We start from the raw sequence: 22,836 nt of genomic DNA, 5'->3' as shown, positions 1-22,836 counted from the left end.
TTATTTTTACCACTCATTTCATACTTTATTTTTTCTCTTATTTCTATCTCTTGAATGGAAATTGTTTACAAAAAATAATACTCGTAATTAATTAAATCGTATTTTGAACAGTAAACATAGCAAGATTCTTTTCAGATTTGTTTTTCAATTCTCAGATAATTAATTTGGTACATATAAACTATTCTCTTGACATGTTTTGGCTCCTCTGTAATCCACCGATCTAGTCATGCAAATGAGTCAACGACGAAAGAAAAATTGGACTAAAAGGAACAAAAACCGAGGACGTGAAAAATGCAGAGTGACATATGGTTATAAGATAAGATACAAACTCAGAAGAATATTAATATTAATTAATCTATACCCCCACCCCCAACCCCCAATATTTGGCAAAATTAGAAAAATTACCCTACAATAATTAATAAGTCAGGCTTTCCAAGCCCATCATCATCATCTATGTTGCACTTGGAAAGAATGGTTTTTAATTTATTGGATGATTACCATAGTTTGATGAACCTCCAAGAAGTAACCCACCACCTGAAGCTGCATAGACATCATGAGAAGGATCCACCATTGGAGATGAAGAGGAAACCCCATTTCCACCACCCAAATGCAATTCTGATAAATTAGGATACCCTTCTTTGTCCTCAACCCCTTGATCATAGAGAAACCCTTTGAACACATGGCCACCAATCTTCACAACTGCTTGATAAGCATACTCATCTTCCCCACCATCATCCACTGCTGTTACACGAACACACTTGAACACCGCCGGTGCACGCACTTGGCAAGGTAGTGACTCCTTGAAACCCACATCTGCACACAATTGAACAAACCCTACTCAATTCCCACACAAACCCTTCAAAATCCCAATTAACCCACCAAAAGCATCAACATTAATGAACTTATAATAACAACAACTCTAATTATAGATTACCATAATAAAATCATTGCTCGTAAACTAAATGTACATATGAGTTATCTTATTTTAAAGAAATAATTTTCTTATAAAAAAAAACTATCATGTTAATTTCTAAAATTAAACTATTACTTCCCAAAGTATTTCAAAACTATCCGATATTAATTAGCAGAAAATAGAGATTCTCGCACTAAATTTTACACACAAAACTTATGAATATCTAAAAAGATAAACACAAAATATTTATAAACCATCGAAAAACTTTAATATCAATTTAGAACACACAAACAATACTAGAACATTCAGGCAAGAATAGCTCATAAACATTCCGTACATGTTAGGATGAACCTACAAATTCTTTGGTACTTACATATTTTCTCTCGGTATAATAAGAATTTAATTTCACTTAGAAAGATCACTGTAGCAAAATTTGCATTAAAGATAGATTAATAAAGTAAAACTTCAGTTCTTATCAAGATAAACACTTGAATCTTTGTTTAGCATGTTAATCTTCTGCACTATCTTTGTTATGAAAAATTTTCTATTTCTTTTCCATCAATATTTTAGAATTGAAAGATAACCACAAAATTTTCATGATAACTGTTATAGTTTTTTTTTTTTTGCTTTGTTTTTTTAATCAGCGGAGAACTGTTATAGTAGCTAGAAAAATCTAAGAATTTTTGTATAGTAGTCTTTTAGGTCAACAATTGAATGAATTTTAACACACAAAAAAAATGGAGAGTTTAATAGGTAGAACAAAATTTCTCAATTTTGTAACTATGACTATAAGATTTGGAACACATTAGAGACACAAACCTTGGTGGCTAGAACCAGTGTCAAAACTCCTCGGAGGAGTGGTATTAGTATTATTAGACGTTGAAGTATGCGAAGTAGTCTGGGAAGCAACAAGCCTAGGTTTCTTGGCACCAGAAGTGTCCCCACTGGACCTGGCCGCCGCAACCGTCATGAGCTGCCTCTCCCTCCGCCGCGACGCCGGCACCCACGTGCTCTTCACGTGCGTGGCGCAATCAAAACCCCTACTCTTGCAACACGTCCTGCACCTCCGGTGACTACAGTCCTTCTTCGCCTGGTTCCCACAGTCCTGGCACGTGTTAGTCCCACTCCCACCCAAACCCCCATCCCCACACGTGTCACGCTCCACGTGACCCTGTTGCTGCTGCGGTGGAGAAGACTCGTGATCTTCCCATAACTGAATTCTGTTACGGTGGTGGCTGATGTTTCCCATTATGCCCTCGCTCTCGAGGCATGGCGTGGCGGTTAGGAGAGGGAAAACATTCACACCGAGTGCAGTTCCAGGATTGTTGTTCGAATTGTTAGAACCGTTATTTGGATCGGACAATACGGCGTCGTTGTGGTCGTGGTGGTGGTGGAAAGAGGAAGCGGGCGCTACCACGAAGATGTCGTGGTGAGGCGCCATGTTGTAGTTAAATGACCTGGATGCCCCCGGCCACATGGCTGCACCGCCACCATGTGTGGTGGCGGATGAAGCATTGAAGCCGAGGGAGAGATCGTCGCCGCGGCCGGAGACAGCAGACGGAGGGGCCGACCAGTCCGCAAAGGCACCGGAATCCGAAGGGAACCGCCTTGTAGTAGCCACAACTGAAGGCTTGTATTTTTATGGACAATCCTGCTCCAATCAAGTACAATCTGTATAACCATAATATAAGTTTTTTCTCAGAGTTTGTAACACAAATTAAACTAAAACAATTTTGTATCAGTTTATCCACCCATAAATTGTTAAATAGAATATATAATATATACATAAATATAAACACGAAATAATTTTGTATCAATTTGATTGATTTGATTTACCCGTTGAATGTTTGAGACAATATATATAAACATAAAAATGATTTTGTGATGTGTTATATAATATGCTATAAGCTAATAACTAACAATTACAAGAACACATGTATGGGTTTGTTTGTGTGTTGACAACTAACAAGGTGATCATGATTGTCCAACTGTGGAGAAAAGTTTGGAAGGGAAGCCTATCTATCTATGTGGGGTTAGTTGAAGTGGGGTCTCTGCAAGTGGATCAGGGGAGAAAGCAAAGAAGATTGAGCTTCTTAGTGAGAAAGGTTTATTTTTAGCACTTGTGTTTTTGTGTCTGCTTCTTCTGGCTTATCTATCTTCTGCTACTGTCACTCTGGGGTATGAAGGAAGGAAAGGGTGGGTTCAAGAGAGAGAGAGAAAGGAAAAAAAATGGGGTTCTGAAATCTGAATGGTTCAGAATAGAGCAGAGAAAGAGGGTCAGTGAGCAGTGATAAGTGAATGAATGAGCAAAATGCAAAGCAATAACGACCTATATTAGTGTGATGAATCTCTTTTCTTCTGTTCTTGTTGCTGACCCTTTCTCTCTCATCACCATCAGCATGATAAACATCTTCTATTTTGAGTTTTTCTTCACTTACTCTCAGAGAAAACTAGAGCTTCATTCTTCCGATCCCTTTCTTTCTCTCTCACACTTTCTCCCTAACTAGAATGTAGGTGGGTTCCTCCCTAACCAAAAACTTTCTTTCTCTCACACCGTGTGTTCTCTCTCTCTCTCCAATTATCACTATGATTGACATAAGTAGAGTTGTAGAGTGCACATAAATTTAAAGCGTGCATAAAGACTTTTGTTGAATAGTTTTTGTAATGTTATGGACCCTCTCTTTCTAAAGTCACATGAATGAAGGTGAAGTGAAGCTAGGCTAAGCTAGCATCCCGTTACATGTGGGAGAGGGCACCCTTTCCTTTTCTATTGGCGCGTGCGTGAATTGCCACCGCACAAAAACGAATATAAGGCTCATCAAACTCATGCTTAAGAAATGCTCCATTTGCTTCAAGAATTATTTTATTTATTTATGAAAATATAAGATTAAAAATATTCATTTTTATATTTTTTATGACATAATAAAATAATTATTGTTAGATATATCACACATTTTTTTAAAAATACTAAAAAATAACATCTTCATGTTATATTTTTATAAAAAAATATTTCTTGAATTAAAAATATAATCGGTGAAATAAATACCCTTTGAGTGTATTTTTAACACGAAAAATATCTTTTAAATACATTATCTATTAGTAGTTAAAACTTATGTAAAATAAACAATTTTAGTAGGCCTTACTTTTTATTAAAAAATTCTCTCTTTGAATTTTGTAAATTTTAATTAATAAAAAAATATGTGTTAAAAAAATTATATCAATAGTATTAATATTAGTATTATAAAAGGTCTCCCTTTTCTATCAGTATTAATTAAAAGTTAATAAAAATATTTTTTTTTTAGATTTTACTTTTATTCGATGAGACTTTTTAAATTTTATAGTTTTTGTATGATAAATTTTAACTAATAGTAATAGTAAGGTGTGTGTTAAAATTGAAGGAGTGTTTTACAATACCTGTTTTTAATGGTGACCTTTTGGTTTGCGATGGCTTTTTTGGTTAATGGGGCGGTTATATTATATTTACAGTAACTATGCCTTGCTACTGTTGATATTTTCGGTTTAACAGTGGTATTTTTAGCTCTTGTACATGGTTTGGGTACCTTTGCGCCCTATACATCAATATATAATTTTAATTTTCTGATTTAAAAAAAATACCTGTTTTTAGTAGTCTAGCACTCCTAAAACAAATATAGAAATAATTTTTTAGAAAAATATTTTTAAAGATTATAAATATAAGAAAATATTTTATTTTGTTAATTGATTTTTTTCTTTTCATAATAATTAGTTTATGAAAATGTAATTTTTGCATTGATTTAATTTTTAGTAAAATAAACAATGATTCATTAGTAATCTCTAAGAATACTAACTCAAACAAATGCAAATTTGTAGGTATTTTACTTTTACTTATTTTAGAAGAATTTATATTTTTGCGCTTTGTTTGTTTCAATAGAAAGCATGGAACATGGAAGTAAAATATGAATATATGATATTGAACAATCCTTCCCCGTTTGCAATGGTATAATATCACGAACAAGTGCATATATTTATCCTACATAAAAACATGTTCTGTCTAAAGGATGGACGAAAGATTTATGTAGATATAAATAAAGATGTTTTTATTTATATCACGTTCTTTTTATACGAAGCCTTTATGTTATTTGAAACAAATTTTATTTTATTTTATTAACTAAACAAGAACAAATTTTACTTTATTTTTTATATATAAATCAAAGAATAAATTACATTCCCACTTCCTTATTAATACTCCTATTTTTTTCGTATTAGACATGACACTCCTATTTTTTTTATCATGCACTTACTCACTTAATTAATTATTTGGAAAACATTATAGAAATGCTCCTTATATATACATTATTAATCCCGTTAATTATTTGAAAATATAGCCTTACTCTACAGCAAATTAGGCTCGCGTACGGCGCGTGAAATGATGAGCTGTGACGACTGAAATTATTTGTTTTAGAAAAATGGAACTAATATTATTCTAACGGTTATTAATTGTTATTATTATATTAAACCTATGGCCTATGAAATGGAAGGGAGTAGAATAGTAGCAGTGTAGCACTCGCCTACGACTATAATCTCTAGTGTCATCCATATCTTTCGCTCTTTTCCTTAGATAATACTTCCTATACCAATATCACTGTATTCTCTTGTTTATATAGATTGTCCAATCATCATTTTGAATATGACGATTAATTTTAAAATATATTGTTATTTTGTTCACATTTATACAATTGATTTGCATCTCTATTCTATTCTATTTGATTTAGTTATATTAAAATGTTAATTGATATTTTTTTTTAAATATTAATGAAAAAAATTAAAAAAGTTTTATCACTTAATGTTATCAATATGTTATCTTTCATAATTTTTAATAACTTTATATTTATTAATCCGTTATCTAGTATTTTTAAAATTTTCATAATAGGACCCGTAATTATACGTATGTAATAATTTTTTTTTCTTTCTCAAATGTAATAGCGCTGTATACATGCTCTTTTAGATACAAATATTGACAAAAATCTTTTGTTTTTCAAATAATAAAGGAGGAAGAAATTATGGGTTTGAATTATTCAATAACAAAAATTAATAAATTAATAATTAATATTTATCAATAAAAACTTAAGTAATTAATCGAAAACTACATATCGAAACCACTCATCAGTTCTATAAATTTGTATTTGAAGAGTTTTTCTATTTTGAGAATCTTAATATTTAAAATTACTTTATATTTCAGTAACTCAAGTTTACCTTAATATAATTCAAGAAGACAAAATTCTCTTGTTTATTTCTTATTCAAAATCTGAATTTAAATTCCCACATATAATTAAATTCATTGTTACTTAAACTAGTGCTCACTTGCAATTTCAATCTCAAGTTTAGTAAAATGTTTCCCTCTTTTCCCTTTTTATTGTGTAATAAATTTAGTATCGAAAAAAAATAATAAAATTTACACATTTCTCAAATTTTAGTTTGATGTATAAATGCTGAATATTGGCTACTCCTAGCTAGAACAGATCTCAATCTAGTTACATCTTTTTGCGTGTGAAAAAAATTGACCTAAAATTGAAAACGAAGTGTTTAAATGTCTTGAATTTGAGTCATCTCATACTTGTATGTGACATACTTTTGCACAAGACAATTTTGGTGTTTCTTTCACATAGAATGCAAAATGACATTAATAGTTCAGTACTTACGTTTCTTAATGAAGATTTAGAGCTTACTTTTTTTGCTTAAATATAGAATTACAACTAAAGATATCATTTTACTTTAAAATGGATTATTCGGTGGCAGAAAATTTGTTGATTGTTAAATAAGAAGCTTCAAATGCCTCTAACGCCTCTTACTAAACCAACCAAATATATAATACAAAGTTGTTTAGATGAATTACTTATTTTAATTTTGTGGGTCTTATAATTTCACATAAATTTAAACATTCTATATAAAAATTCATTTCAATACTAAGATTATTAAAATGAGTACTTAAATTAATTTTATAAATCCTACAATAATACTTAAAAACATATATTATTTATGATATAATGTTATTAATCAACGGTACTTATATAAATAACTTCATGTCATATCTTTCAGTTAAAAAAAAATTATACTTTAAAGTTAAACAACTCTTTCAAGTACCCCTAAAATGCTATAAGCAGTTCCGTATTTATAAGAGTTGTCTATTCATGAAATTTTATAATAATTTTTTTTTATAAAAAATTACTAAAATAGAAAAGAGTTACAAATTTAGAAAAATAACAAACACTCTAACGGAAAAATAATTTATGTACCAAAATTCAGAAAAGAAATTCATATCTTAGTAAGCCAAATCAAATGAAATATCTTAAACAAGTGCCAGCACTAAACTATATACTGTATTTGAGATGTTTTGCGCGCTTGTGGTCTGTGGAGAAATGAAAGATTGTTGGAGTACACCCTTTGGCGTAAGCAGTCGGAGAGAAATTTCTTTATTTGGTCAAAACACTGATCCATAAATTCTGTGCGTGAAATAAGGAAAACATCAGTAAATAGGTCAACATCCAAAATCACAAAGAAATTAAGTCCAACAATGTTCCGGTTCGTTGGAGCTTAAAAGTAAAACTACGTTGGAACTACTGGGTTGGGAAAAGTTTGGAGTAGTATCCATTGGGTGATAAGTTTAAATCTCAGTGTGTGATTATTATACAACAACTATCTAATTGTTTGAAAACTAAAATGGCATTCCTAAGTTTTCTTTTCTTTAATTTAATTCCTAAGCTTTATGTTAGTACATAATAAGTATCAAGTCTCACAACATCCTACGTGACGTGTAAGTGTTGACTATCCCAATTCCCAGGAAGTACTGTATATTCTTAATTTTGGGAGGAAAGCAACTAAGCTCTAAGATTTCTCCCTTCTAACTCGGGTTGGGCTCCTCTCCATTGACCGGAGAAGATATTTTCCCTCTTAATCACTATATCAAATTTCCTCAAATAGATTAAACACGTATGCCTCTCTAACGATTTTTCATATATATATATATATATATATATATATATATATATATATAAAGTTTCAACACATTTGCATACAACGTATTTTCTTCATCCCATTATAATCAATTATAATTATTGTGAAAGAGAAAAAAAAACTTATCACAAATAATAATCATTTTATTTCTTTTAATGTATCATTAGTTATTTTTTTCACTTATATCCCTTGTGATATTAATGAATTAATGATAATATAAGATCAATTTTATAAAATTATTATTCTCTTTAATGTATTTATTATTTTTCTTGATTTATATAAGATAACTATTATTTTGGAATGGAGGAAATATAATCTTACCTAAAGCTTTCCACTGTTTGATTATTGAATATGGCGTGCTACTCAGTACATAAGTTCATCCTAGTGGTGTTTAAAATCAAACAAAATTGTTTGTAAATCATAAAATTAATTAAAAAATTGAAAATTGCTTAAACCGAAAAATGTAAAATAAAAAAATTAAAAAAATCACATATTTTTTACGGTTTGGTTGGTTTTCGGATCTTACTATCAAAATTGAACCAAAGCAAACCAAATCGCATATTATAATTATATTTTTATTTAATAAATGCTTAATATTATGTAGCTAGTATTATTTTAAATTTAAAATGATTATAGTATTTGATCTATAGTATACTTCTTTCTATAATAAGGCTGTAATATATGAGTTTTGTTGCAACAATTAATAATATGTATTGAACAATTTATTAAATTTCTATTATATTGATGGACAAATTAATATTATATTAAAAAAGAGTTGGTAATATAATTTTATAATAATTCTAAATATATGTAAAAATAATAATTTTTAACTAACATATGTTGAACAAAATTTAATAAGAAAATAAAATTATTTAAAAATAATATAGTGAAATAATTATGTAAGTTTACTTTATAAATTTTAAATTATGATAATAGATTAATAAAAATAAAAAAAACCTCAAAATTAAACCAAATCAAATTAAAAAAGATTAATTTAGTTTGATCATTCGGATTTGATATTATATTTAAATCAAATCATATCTTTATTTTATATTTAATTCAGATCACATCTTCCTTAAAAATAAAACCAAATCTCACGAACAACCTTTATTCACGAGAAGTATCATTGTTTTGTTGCATGAGTCTACATGCATGGGATTTGAATCCAATGTAGTTTAGTAATAAATGAAAGACTTTATTAACTTTTGGTCTCTCATCTTTTATGTATATCTGTTTTTACTTTTGAGCTTTTCATAACTTTTTTTACTTGTATTAGTCTCTAAAAAAAATTGTTCTGTTTTAGTTCCATAAAAAAATTGTTCCGTTTTTAGTCCTTAAAAAATTATACATTAGGAAAAAATGGTACAAAAATTTATGAGAGATTAAAAAGATAATAAACCTTAAGCGGAATAAGATATGAAAAAACTCTGCCTTTAAATTTTATAACATTCTAAAATTAGTAGGTCTATGACCATTCCTAATGCAGGATTTCACTGGGTTCTTAAGTGAGTCTCATTTATATGCATCACTCTTTTTTAGCTTTTTCAATTTAAACATATTATAAGAACTCAACCCCTCCGTCCCAACACTTCACAAAATTAACTAAATAGGCTCCACCAATTAACCCCACATCCTTACAACAAAAAAGTAACAAGTTGGCCCACCATTTCAAATATAGGGAGTAATTCATAGTTAAGAACCTATTATACGTTTTAGTTAGTTAGATGCTTCTCCAACGCTATTTAAAAATTAAGCACCGATTTTCATTTCTTAAATACTGAGCTAAAACCTCCCTTTGCCCTTACTCCAACGCTACTAATATATTAGATAAATTTCTCAGTTTGGTGTCCTTTTTAAAACTTTTTCCCAATCTAGGGCTGTTTTTAAACTTATTCTACGAGGATGTTGTTTTTTACGTGGAGGGCATGCAAAAACGTCATCTCCATTGACGCTTTCGTGGGGGCTTGACACGTGACATGTCGTCATTGCAACTGGCGACACAGGCAGCGTTGTCGCCACTGGTATTGGCGCGTCCAGGAGGCTGAATGGAAACGCTGGTTTGACCAGCGACTTCAGCTTTGTAGGCTTCAGGTGTAGGCTACAACAATTGTAGGTGCTCAGGCGTAGGGTCAGGAAGGCGCCGTCCATGCTGGCGAGTTGGGTCTTGGAGGATGTCGCCATCCGTGGTAGCGCGTTCAGCTTGGTGGATTTATATATCCCCAAGTGCAGACGAGAGTGAAATGCTTGTGTCGAGAAGGTGAAAAAAGAGGGTGCTTTGCTTGTGTCGAGAGAGGTAGCTGGTGCTGATCTTAGGAACTAAGTTCTTCCATTTTCTAAAAAACTTGTAAGTTATATATTAAATATATTTTGTATGTTTTATTTATGTAGATGTTTATATTCTGATAAATGAATAGTTTTAGGTACTGTAAGCTAATAATTTTATGTAGTTTAGTTTCAATTCTTAATGCTATATGGTAGATTAGATTTAGTTTTAAATTTTTATATGGTAAATTAGGAATAGTTTTACATACTCTAAGTTATTAATTTTATATGGTAGATTAGGAATAGTTTAAATTCTTATATGATAGATTAGGTTTAGTTGAATTTTTTTATATAATAGATTAGAAATAGTTTGAAGTACCGTAACTTATTAATTTTAGATTAGCTTTAGTTTAAATTTTTTATATGGTAAATTACATTTAGTTTAAATATTTGATATGATAGATTAAGAATAATTTTATGTACTGGAAATTATCAATTTTAAATTAGGTTAGAATTAAATTTTTTATATTACGTTAGTTTTAGTTATTATTAGTTTCATATGTTATGTTTAAATTAGAATAGTTTTACGTATTTTAAATTATCAATTTTGTATGTTAAATTATTTTACTCGTAATTATTTGAAGTCATTAATTTTATATATGGTAGATTACATTTAGGTTAAATATTTGATATGATAGCTTAAGAATAATTTTATGTAGTGTAAATTGTTAATTTTAAATTAGGTTAGAATTAAATTTTTTATATTACGTTAGTTTTAGTTATTATTAGTTTCATATGTTATGTTTAAATTAGAATAGTTTTACGTATTTTAAATTATTGATTTTGTATGTTAAATTATTTTACTCGTAATTATTTGAAGTCATTAATTTTATATATATATTATTTTAATTTTTAGTCGAGAATATAAATATTATTATATATATTTAAATGTATATTTGTATGTAATTTAATTTATTTATAGAATATATATGAATTAGGTTATTTGTATAATATATATTTTTATTGAAATTAAAAAAATATAATTTGTTATTTATGTAAAGTTGTGTTTGAATGTGATTTAATTTATTTGTAGAATACATTTAAATTTCCGTGATTGTATATTATATTTTGTTATTGAAATATGTAATTTTTGAAAAATATAATTTGTTATTTATTTTAAGTTGTGTTTGCATGTATTTGAAATTATTTTGAGAGTATATTTTGAAATTATTTTAATTAATTTTTTGTAAATATACTTAATTTGTGTATGTATAATTAATATATAAATATTATCGTCAATTTATTGTATTATATTTTATTTTGCAGGATCAATGACATCTTCGTCGTCATGCTCATCAAATATACAAATTAGGTCTGGTCCAATTGATGGTGACGTTTTGTGGATACAAACCAAGCATGTTTCAGAACATGTTTGAAATGGGGAACCAGATAGAAAATTACACATCAGATGAGCAGTCCCGACGTATCAAAGTGAAGAACAAATACCAGAGGAAATTGTTCCTCTGCTTCGGCAATCTGGGTTTTATTGGATAATGAAGATGAGATACCTAAAGATAAATGCGGCCTTAATTAGTGCGTTCATTGAAAGATGGAGGTCCGAAACACACACGTTTCACTTGAGATACGAAGAGGCTACCATTACTCTTCAAGATGTGTCAGTTTTATTAGGTCTTCGTACTGACGGGGCACCATTAATTGGTTCAACAAATCTTGATTGGACCGATTTATGTGAAGAATTATTAGGAGTCAGACCATAGGAAGGTGAACTTGAAGGCAGTGTGGTAAAATTAAGTTGGTTGGCTCACCATTTTTCTCACATAAATATTCATGACGGTAACGTTGAACAATTACAAAGGTTTACCCGTGCATGGATCCTTCGATTCATAGGAGGTGTCCTCTTTGTTAACAAAAGCAGTAGCAGAGTTTCCTTAAGGTATCTACAATTTTTACGTACTTTGAACAGTGCAGCACGTAGGCGTGGGGACCTGCCGTGCTTGCATATTTATATAGAGAGATGTGCAGCGCCACCGATTACAAAGTTAAATCAATCGGAAGTATGTGCATCTTAATTCAAATGTGGGCATGGGAACGATGCACGACTTTGGCTCCAAAGAGGACGCCTCCCGTAATAGAAAATAAATCACTCGGACACATGTTTTTCGTTTAAAAAAATACATTTGAATTGAAAATAATTAATGATGGAACGTGTTGACAATGATGATTTCATTTTTATTGTAGGTGGCTGCGACATGGAAATCATCATATTGGCAATGATGATCTTAGAGTTTTCCGTCGCAAACTGGATTTCATGAAACGACATGAGGTAAGAAGATCGTAATGTATTGGTTAAATGAAATGTTAATATGTTATGTTTGACTGAAAATTGACAAGTGTGTTGTTATATGTAGTTTGTCTGGGAGCCATACACAGCAACTGTGATGGCAGCGTTGCCTCCAATTTGTGTGGTTGGAAGTGTAGCCTGGTTCGCGGTGGTGCCACTGATTTGTTTCCATGTTGTTGAGTGGCACCAACCCGATAGAGTTTTACGATAATTTGGATTGTAACAACCTATTCCCGGGTGTCCTTCGCAACTGCAGAATCTCTATGGCATAATGCTCAAAGGCAAACAAGACGAAAATTGGTTCCACCTGTTGGCCCCGATCATCAGTCAATGGAACAATCGAGCTGAGTTTAGGATCGACGTTTATCCTCGAAAGGAGGGCCTATTGAGTTTTAACTCGGACTACTGGTGTGGTATAGGCGTAAAACAAAGATGTTTGTCAACCCAAACAATGCAAACACAACTACATTGGTATTTATCTATTTTTCAATGTTTAACTTCAAATTATTTTGTTAAGCATGAACATTAATTTCTTGACGCTAATAATTGCAGGGTGAAGTTGTGGAGACTTTACAGTATATGGTGTCACCACAAGGGAGGAACACATGGACAGTTGATGATCTTGTGCCTTACGTGAAAAAGTTAGCGATTATATCCGAAGAGCAAGAGAGAATCACTGAGCCAGTGTCACATGGTCCAGCATCAGAGTGTGAATTCCCAGCACAAGAGTTTCACATTCTTCAGTCAAGTGTTGAAACTCGGGGCATAGGCAGACGAAGGGAGCCTGTTGAAGCTGAAGAATATTCCCAAAAAATGATGGAGCGTGGTCAGGGAATGTATTACACACCAGCAACATTTTCCCAATATCCTTCACAGATGTATCAGTATCCTTTTGAAGGTCCTCACACTGATACTTCTACGAGCGAACATTCGTATGGTGGTGTTGCGAAAACACAGGCTCATTTTTCATGGCCCACTATGACTCCTTCACAGCAACAGGATGCCCCAATGGCAACACCTAATGCCCCATTTGCTTTGCAATGGAATGTGCCCGGAGCAATACCTGATATGGGCGATTTATTAGGTGTTGATTTGCGTCAGGAGTTTTCTGCTGAGGCTGAGCAAGTAGAAGCGGGGAGACAACACGGCAGAAGAAATCCTGATCGTCAAGCGCGAAGATGGGATCGACCATGTGGCACATCCTCACGACATCACGGACACCATAATGAATGATTTTGATGTCTCTTTGTAAATTTGTTGTTGTATCTGCGTTGGCCAATAACTCTATATCAAATGAGGACAAGGTAGCTAGGTTCACAACAATAGGGGGATTGAACACCTCACCTAAGAATGGTGAGCCTCTCGATGGACGAGGTGAGTCTCTGTCATAGCCATGGCACGGGCACAACCACCACTATCAAAGTCAAAATGAATTGTCTCTTAACGAAGCCTCTTCCCATGAAAGGAACCTACGGTCATAGTAGCATTGAGGATCCTTTTCTTAGACTTAAGCTTCTTAGTTTTCTTCCTCTTTTGGGGAGATGAAGGGATCACCATTTGTAGAGGATCGGTGTCAACATCCTTGACAGCCTTATCCTCCCTTTGCTTCTCCATCTCTTCCAACATGATATCATCAAAGTAAAAAATGGTATCCATCTCCTTGCAAATCCTAACAAAGACACCTGCAAAAAATGAACACTTGTTATTAAGTCACACAAGCACAAAATCACACAATAAAGAGAATGAGAATCTCACTCTTCAAAACCGCACAAGGGTGAGGGAATATATACAAATGAACAATATCACTTGTTTTTTATTGAATAGTTTTGTTTCCTTTTCAACTTACTAAGTAATTTTATGCTTTATTCAATTACACATTTTATTCCATCTCATGTTCTATTTTCATATGTATGATAATCATGATTTTAAATTGTGATCTGCATCGACCTCAATTGCAATTGTTATATCAACCACATTTTCCCACAAATTTTCCACAATGTCAAGAATCTCGATAAAATCACAACTGTGATTGCAACCATAACCATAATTTAATAGCATGATGATGATGATGATAGTGTTTATAAAAGTAAATTGCACCCATTGATTATGGGTCTTAGGTTCGCCCTTGTCTATTCGATTTATTGATGTCATATTCACAATAATTTTATTATCAAGAAAATTTTAGATTAAAATTATCAAAAAAAACTTGTTTCACATTGTCATAATATCTATGATAATAACAACTCTCTAATTTTAATAAAAAAAAACTTTATCAAATTAACAATTTAATCAAACAATTTTTGAATTTCCTTCTTGCTCCTACCTCCTAGTCCTATTGTAAGTGATTCTCTTCATAAAATAACATTGTGTGTCCTCCTATTTTAAGTGATTATCTTTATAAAATAAGATTGTAAGTTCTCTTCCATAAGCTCATGATAAGTAATTTTCCATCTTCTTCGTGCTTGTGTTTTTTCCCGCATGGCACATAGGCAAGTCATGGTCTATTTCTCCAATAACCTGAATAGTGAATAGGCACCACTGCCAATAATTCCTAATCCAAATTAATCCCAATTGGGCTTTCCACTGTATCTACAGTTGGGCTTTTAGCACTTCCTACCCAACACACTGATCCAACTGGACTTTTTTCACTGGGTCCCTTCTGTAGCAGTAAAATGACCTTTGATCACCGGGTATTGCTTCTTGCACTTGGCATGTTACTTCCTGAATTTCCTCTTTCCTTTTAGAATGTCTATTTTGGAATGTAATTTTACATTCTGAAATGTACTCTTTTTTTTTAACTTCCAGCATAACCATTCCGGAAGGTTAAAAACCATTCTGAAAATAGTGTAGGAAGCAACATGGGAGTGCAGGAAGCAATAGCCTTGATCACCTTTTTATTGGCCGAGATATAGTGGATAAGAATCTCTTACCCCACTTACTTACAACTAGATAACTTTTCATTCTAACAACTGTACAAACTCTATTATTATAAGTACATGAGTACACTAATTCATCTTCCAATTACACATTTCTAATTATTCACATACTGACTTAGCGTCCAAATGGTTTTACAGGTACTGCTCAGAGAGTTTGGCACACCGAACACGAGAGCTGATTGTTAATAGAGATCGGACTGGAGAGCACATCAGAATCAGGTAAAAACAACCTTATTCTTAGAATCACATCCAGTCGCCCAATGCTTTAAACTAATACCATTGAGGAGTCATTGATCACCATTCAACCTTATTTCCTTCATTTTCACCCTATGCAGCTAAAATAATACTATCCAATTACTACAACTATAAATCAAGCGTATGAAAATAGACTACCATTAATTCCTTGAGTTATATATACTCTTTTATCAAAATTAGTAGTTTGACAAAGCAATGAAAACAAAAACTCCAAAAAAAATCATAAAATCAATGTTCTATTTCTAGACACACTCAAACATTCATTTCATTTTGAAATAAAATAAAATAAAATATAATCCTTGTATAATAAGATGCATGTTTTTCTATAATACTTCTTGAAAAGATACAACAATTTTTTAGTTTATGTAATAAAGGGTTATTAGAGAACTTGTCCTTTCAATCTACAAAACCAATGGTTCGTTCCGTAAAATTGCAGAGACAAAGCAGAGTTATTCTAGCTGCAACTAACGACCAACGTACTAATATGCCAGCAGCAAATAAATAATCAAACAAGAGTAAACAATGACACACAAAACTGTATCATAATGGAGTTGTTGACAAAATTAGTGACTGTGTTTTACCAGTACGTTGCCTCCACCAACGTTTTGAGAATCTCGTGTTACTTATGCAGTCACATTGATAGGATGGACTCTAGCCAGGCCAAAAGATTGTATAGGATGAGTTAAATATATAATTTATAAATTATAGTTTTATTTGACTTATATTAAAATAGTATGATGTTTGACACTTGAATAATTATTATCCATTGATTGATATTTAGATTATATAAATGTACTCATCTTTACTTATTATTATCAATTAATGAAAATATTTGAATTGTTATTTTATCTTCTTCATAGCTATATGTAGTTTTTAATGGTATTTTCTTAGAAGTATTGATATGTAGCTTTCAACACTCTTAACAGAAATGGATGGGAATTCACTCTGGCACAATTAGAATGACAAAACAAACATAGATTCAGAGTGTGTTTGCATAGGAGTTTGACTCAACGCAACTGGCATTTCAGGAAAAGCTTCCATCACATTGCTTTGACGTTTTTGTCTTGGAAAGCCAAACTTCTCCATTAAACGTTGTTTGGATGTGTTTCCAAAAACACCCACTTGCACTAGAATGAGTCCGGTGATGGAAACAAATTTGATCCCAAAATTAGATTTAATAGTCCATCAATTTGTCAACTTTAGTCTAATGATCTATAACGGTGTGCATATACACTAAGATTTTGTAATATTGAGTGCAGTTTGTGTATGCTACTATTCAGTTTTCTGCCGAAACAAGTATCTCTACATCCTATACTGTGGCAGGTCCAGATGAATCAATCAACAAGGAAAAAACAAAAAAGAAGGCTCCACCTGGACCTTCCTGCCATCGAATTTGATTCGGTTCAACTTTTCATTACACCACATTAGTTGATCTTTTCTCAATTTTTTCATGTGCATCACCCTTGAGACCAATCTCAATCCCACTTGAGCAAGCAACTGCTCTTGATCAAGTTGAATTTGTTCCTCATTGTGCTTTAGGAACTTCCTCACTATGCAATTCCCACTCCTCACCGTGTCCTTGAGCTTTCTCTCCTTCTGCAAGATTAACCAAAGATTGTAAATTGTAAGGTTTAACAATGTTAACATAGGTTATGCTTGGATTGAAGTTTACATAGTACGTTTATGAATTTCAATACACCAAATGAAGAAGGAAAAATTAAAATTTACTTTTATAGTAAAAATATTATTAAGTTCTTCCAACTTTAATCCGAACATCCACATAGGTTAATTGCAAGTCTTTCTAGAAAGAAACCTTTTGCAATTGGGTTCGGACATTCCCAAGAAGATCTGAAATTGCTGGGTCCTTGACATGAATTCCTGTTTGATGAAAAACTTTGATTACATTCCCATAATCTTTATCTGCTCTGACAAATTCCCAGAACACCCGCATGGACTCTTTGATGATCTGTTCCAACCTTTCACTATCAATTGCATGCTCTTCACCCAACTTAATTATTTTCTTGTCCTTTGTATTATCATCTGTACAAAGCAATCAAAACAAAGTTAATTATAATTATAACTTCTCCCTTGTGGTTGCAATGTGTACAACAAGAACTTAATTGTGGTTAAGGTTTAATATGTTGATTGTACATATATGATAATGTTTTAAAAATCGTCTCTATTATCATTTAATGATAACCTAGTATATGATATAGACATATGACATTACATGTCATGTCTTACTAATTAGATATATTAAAGGTGTAAGTGATTTGATTATATAAAGCAACTAAGACTTACGTTTTAGGTCACATGTTAACAAAAGGATCCAAAATATAACTTTTTTATTTAAAATAAACAAGATTATTTAAATTTTATTTTAAGTCTCACTTATGGTTGGGCTAACCTTGCATGTAATTCCTAAATAATGAAAAGGATAATTAAAAAATAAATAAATTTACGACAGCAAAATTTAATATTTTTTAAAGGACTAAGATTGGAATTTAATAACTTTATAGTTTTTATATTTTTTTATTCAGCAAAAAAAGTAAAGATTAAAAAGTTAGGTTTTGTTACCTTTAATGACTGGAACTTGGAGCAAGTTGCGAATAAGACAACGGTTCTTGACATAATTCCGAATCCTTGGGCCTTGAAATGGTTCATCCTCCAAAAACCGTTGCATGAGGACTTGAAAGAGTTGAAAATCACCCGCCACAAGATTATAGCTACGAGGCCATTGTGAATCACATTGTTTTAACACTTGAACTCTCTTGTGCTGCCAACACAGGATCTCCCATGAGAGGCAAACCTGACCAACGTACACCAATTCCAAATCTCCATGGAGTTCTTGAACAAACTTCAACATTGGGTCAGATATTTGCTTTTGTGCTTTCCGTGGCCACAAATTCTGAGATAGAGGCTTGGCACTTTGGACGGTTGATTTTGGGATTAACATTAATTTTAGAGGGTCTTTTAGTTCAAGAAGCCCTACACATAATGGCAAAGCCGGTGATTTAGTCAATGACATGACAAGGGAAAACAAGATTATTGCCAAAGGAATAAATGCTTCCATTTTTAAAAGAATAAATTATTCTGACACTTCCTGAAATTTGATGAGATTATGCATACTTTTTTTTTATATATATATAGTTTACATCAATCTCCTTTGTAAGAGACAGTGTACTATCAAATAATTAAGATTATTATTGTAATATGTAAAAAGTGATAGTAGTGTTTTTCAAAAGTGTAAAGATAAAAAAAAAATTGTGCAATCTCACAAAACCTTAGGATCAGGTAATTATTCTCATTAAAAATAAATTTTTGGTTAGAGTATAATATTGGTAATCCAACTTAATCAAAGTTGAAAAGTAATATTTGAAGGTTCCAAAATCTTTTTCAAATACTTTATGGGAGAACCGATACCAATCACTAATGTTTTAATGGTGTATACGTGTAGGGTGGACTTATGAAACAAATGAAGAAGACTTGTCTAGTGAATGGAATTGAAAAGTCTTTATGGCCTTGTGATTGGAACAAAAAGCAAGATAACATATAGCTTTATGAGTCATGGAAAAACAAATCTTCCAATCTTCCTGACAAAAACTCAACTAAAATGGAAAGATCAGATGTGACAAAAAATAATGAAATTAATGTAAAAAAAAAACTTCACCAAGGTATTTTGAAATGCCATACTAGTAAATCAGTGCTTTTGATTTATCAATAATGATTTTAAGGGCGTTTGCTTGCATTCTTTCTTACGTTCTCAGTTGTGTTGTTCCTCTCTGTTATTATATGGATTGTTAATCACTCTAGCTGGACCAAAATTTTGGATTTGTATCGAAGGAAACTGCCGATGATAATTGGACTAACATAACAAGAAAATTAAGTTTGTATTGAAGGAAAACCCTTGTCCCACTAAATAGTAAATACCATCAAATGTAACATGCCGGTGACCTGTTCGCTCAAATGACACTCAAAGATAGTTTTCTGAAAATAACTATTAGTGACTTAAACTATAAATATAGACTGAAAAAGTGGAAGGAAGAAAGAATTGGGACAGCTGATTTTAATCCCTAAATAATATGCTAAAAAAAATCACCAGAACATTTGAAATTGTCTAGAGCAAGATGAGATCAATGAAAATATTTAACACAGAAATGAAATTAATTAACTTGGGAATCACTCACCTATTGCATGCATGGTCTGGTAATTCAAAACGTCCAGTTTCCTGATTTTCTCTGCATAGCACCGATAAACCTTTTGAATTTCAACAATGTGATCCTTGAATTCTTTCTTCTCTTCAATCTTCAATGGCTTTCGATCCTCAACAACTTTTGGAGACTCTGTTTCCTCTTCTTCTTCCTCTTCCAAAATAGTGGCAAGCCCTCCTTGTCTTGCGTTTTTAAGCTCCATTTTCAATTGTTCCAGTACCTCATCATGCTCCCACTCAAAATCATCCTCTTCTTCATCAAAATCTGATTCATCCAAGTTATCTTCCCACATGGTTTCTTTTGTTTTCTCCATGCTTCCCCTGCATTCCTCTTCTCCACAATATGAAGAACCTTCCATTACATCCTTGTTTTCATCAAGATGAAAATTGTGATTGTATGAGACTTCACTGTCCCATGAATATTGAGTTTCCTCTCCGTCTTCAACTCTTTCATCTTTATGACTTACCGAATCATCAATGCCGCTGCTGCATGATTCTGACCCAAAATCATATTGAAGTGTGTTATCGTGTTGAAGGTGGTCATCATTTGATGAATCACTTCCACCGACCGCATTAATTTGAAAGATTTGACCGAAAGTGGAATTGGATGTGATGCTTCTCTCATCTTGAACAAATTGCTCTTTCTCTTCTTGAGCAACAAGGGCTTTCTCCAAATTCTTCTCTGGAAATTCCATTTTAGCAATATTTTCAGTTCTGGAAAATATATTATCAGAATCATTTGCAGCTATATAATTTTGTTGGAAAGAGAAGGTCAAGATCCTTGGTTCTTCTACCAAACTACTAGCTTCAACAGAGTCAGTATCTGTGAAGAAAGACTCTTCTGTTTTTTCTTCTTCTACTTTCTCCTTATTATCTTGAGGAGTATTGGAATCATCCTCCATGAAAACAAAGCTCTCTGTTTCATTTTCACCAATTTTCTTAACATCTTCATGAACATATGCAACAGTCTCCAAGAAAACAGACTCGCATGCTTCTCCTTCTCTTTCGTTACTATCTTCATGCATATCAGAGTCTTTCTCCTCTAAAACAGAGAACTCTATTTCTTCTTCTAGTTCCTTTAAAACAGAAAACAAATTTGCTAACTCCTCTGCGAACCCATCAACCTTAGAATCTTCAATCCGATATCTCTTGGTTTGATCAAGCAGATCATGTGGAACAAGGTGCTCACTTTTCCTATCTTCTACATGAAATCTGAAACATGAAATAAAGGGAAAACATATTTTTCATTTTTCATGTTTATTATATGTAAAAAAAGCATCAGAAATAATAACCCAAATGAGAAGATTCATCAAACCTGAAGATGTATCTGAGAATCAACCCCAAGGAATACAGCACATAGCTGCAGAAGAAAACACAAAGAGAAGGCAATGCCCAAAGCACGTTTTCATAGACAAAACCATTAGCAAAAGACACATTGATTGAACCAATGTGAGTTTTGACCATAACAAGGTTTCTAGAACCCATCAATGCTAAACCAAACCCACTCCACCACTAAGATTTTGCTCTCACTTTCACAAGATTTTAAACCACGTTATAAGGAGAAGAAGGAGACTTGGGAGCAAGAAAATTTCCCCGTCAAAGGATTCATTGCAAGACAGTGAACTCTCACCACTATTGCACACCCAAATCAGTGGCAGAATAATATCTTGGGACCTAAATGTAAATATGCGAGATTAGGCATATATTTTGTACAAGGAAAGAAAGCAACAAGAGGGTTTTTCAATTTGCACAGTGAATAAGAATCTGATTTGGTCAGATTGGAATCTTGGTACGAACGGTTTGTAGTTTGTGTAGCAGTTTTTGTGGTACATTTTTTTTTTGTACTATTGGCTTGACACGTTTCAGATGTGATTATGTTGGTTGTGGCAATTTGTGTCACATTTTTTTTCTTTTGGGATTTCTTAGGTTGGACTCAGTCGGTTGTCTTAGGATTCGAGAAGTCAATGTTTTGTTGCAAGTGTTGGCAAAGTTGAAGGTTTCTTCATCTTCTTGGTTTTTGGGTCAATTTATTGGGTGAAACAGTGTTAGAGTACCCCTTTTGTGATAAAAAACCAACACCACCTACAAGTAGAAGCAATGAATGATGAAATTGATGTAAAAAGAAAAAATGTTACTAACCCTGCACACGTACACTTAATTTTGTTATAGTAGAAAGGTAAACTTGAAAATTTGCTAGTTGAGAAAAAAATGTTGTTTTAAAATTAAAAGCCATCCCTGGAAACCAAGTTAGCATTTTTTTTTTCTGCCATAAATGAGTGGGATTTGGAAGATTTTTCTTCTATAATGTTTTGAAAATAATTGTGCACTTTTCTTATTACCTATCTCAACATAAACTTTAAAACTGGCTAATTAATTTTTACCTTAATCAGATCAAAAGCCATCCGTCGAAACTAAGTTTTCATTTTTTTTCTGCTCTAAATGACTTTAGAACTTGCTAATTAATTTCTACCTTAATCAGATCAAAAGCCATCCGTGGAAACCAAGTTTTCATTTTTTTTCCTGCTATTAATGAAATGGGATTTGCAAGATTTTTCTTCTCTAATATTTTGATACTACTTTTGCACTTTTCTTATTACCTATCTTAACTTTCCTTAAGAATCTTTTCTCATCCCTTCGATACTAATATATCCTACAACTTTTGCTTACTCCTATGCTGGGAGAGATTGTCCTTAAATGAATTTTAATATCTCAAAAAATTAGTTCTTCACTCTCAAATGTAGATTCAGCAAAAAAAATGATTATCATGACTCATGGATTTACACAGAGAAATCAAACAGAAAAATTATTTGAAAAAGCATTACATGTTAGAAGTTCACTTACTTTGTTGGGGTTCAAGAGTTGAAAGAAGCACCACCGGTTCTGTAAAGCAATCTCTTGCCAATGTTAG

General features: G+C 32.1%; 2 protein-coding genes across 2 annotated transcripts; both read right to left on the bottom strand.

Moving 5' to 3' along the window:
* Positions 1-237: 237 nt before the first annotated feature.
* On the bottom strand, positions 238-2,552 carry LOC114419881 (protein LATERAL ROOT PRIMORDIUM 1-like; the record flags this gene model as incomplete). The annotated part of the gene is made up of 2 exons (XM_028385681.1): positions 238-813; positions 1,733-2,552. Coding segments are annotated over 2 exons (1,155 nt in total), but the record flags the coding sequence as incomplete, so codon positions are not given.
* A 14,313-nt stretch (positions 2,553-16,865) lies between these two features.
* Positions 16,866-21,972, bottom strand: LOC114419880. The gene is made up of 5 exons (XM_028385680.1): positions 21,244-21,972; positions 19,906-21,140; positions 18,296-18,706; positions 17,532-17,758; positions 16,866-17,314 (listed from the first exon to the last, which is right to left on the bottom strand). The coding sequence occupies exons 1-5, from the start codon at positions 21,411-21,413 to the stop codon at positions 17,057-17,059; spliced, it is 2,301 nt and encodes a 766-aa protein (XP_028241481.1). The 5' UTR covers positions 21,414-21,972; the 3' UTR covers positions 16,866-17,056.
* Positions 21,973-22,836: the final 864 nt, after the last annotated feature.

This window comes from Glycine soja, chromosome 7 (genome assembly GCF_004193775.1).
Source record: "Glycine soja cultivar W05 chromosome 7, ASM419377v2, whole genome shotgun sequence".
Lineage (NCBI taxonomy): Eukaryota > Viridiplantae > Streptophyta > Magnoliopsida > Fabales > Fabaceae > Glycine > Glycine soja.
Note: the sequence above shows the minus strand (reverse complement) of the source record. Positions and strands in the feature narration are given on the sequence as shown.

What these genes read in the sequence shown, in the direction of transcription:
- LOC114419880 (XM_028385680.1), bottom strand. Translation starts at nt 21,413, where the DNA reads ATGGGTTCTAGAAACCTTGTTATGGTCAAAACTCACATTGGTTCAATC. An exon ending in ATTCTCAGATACATCTTCAG is followed by an intron (nt 21,141 to 21,243) that starts GTTTGATGAATC and finishes TTCATGTTTCAG; the next exon opens with ATTTCATGTAGAAGATAGGA. An exon ending in TCCGAACCCAATTGCAAAAG is followed by an intron (nt 17,315 to 17,531) that starts GTTTCTTTCTAG and finishes TTAATCTTGCAG; the next exon opens with AAGGAGAGAAAGCTCAAGGA.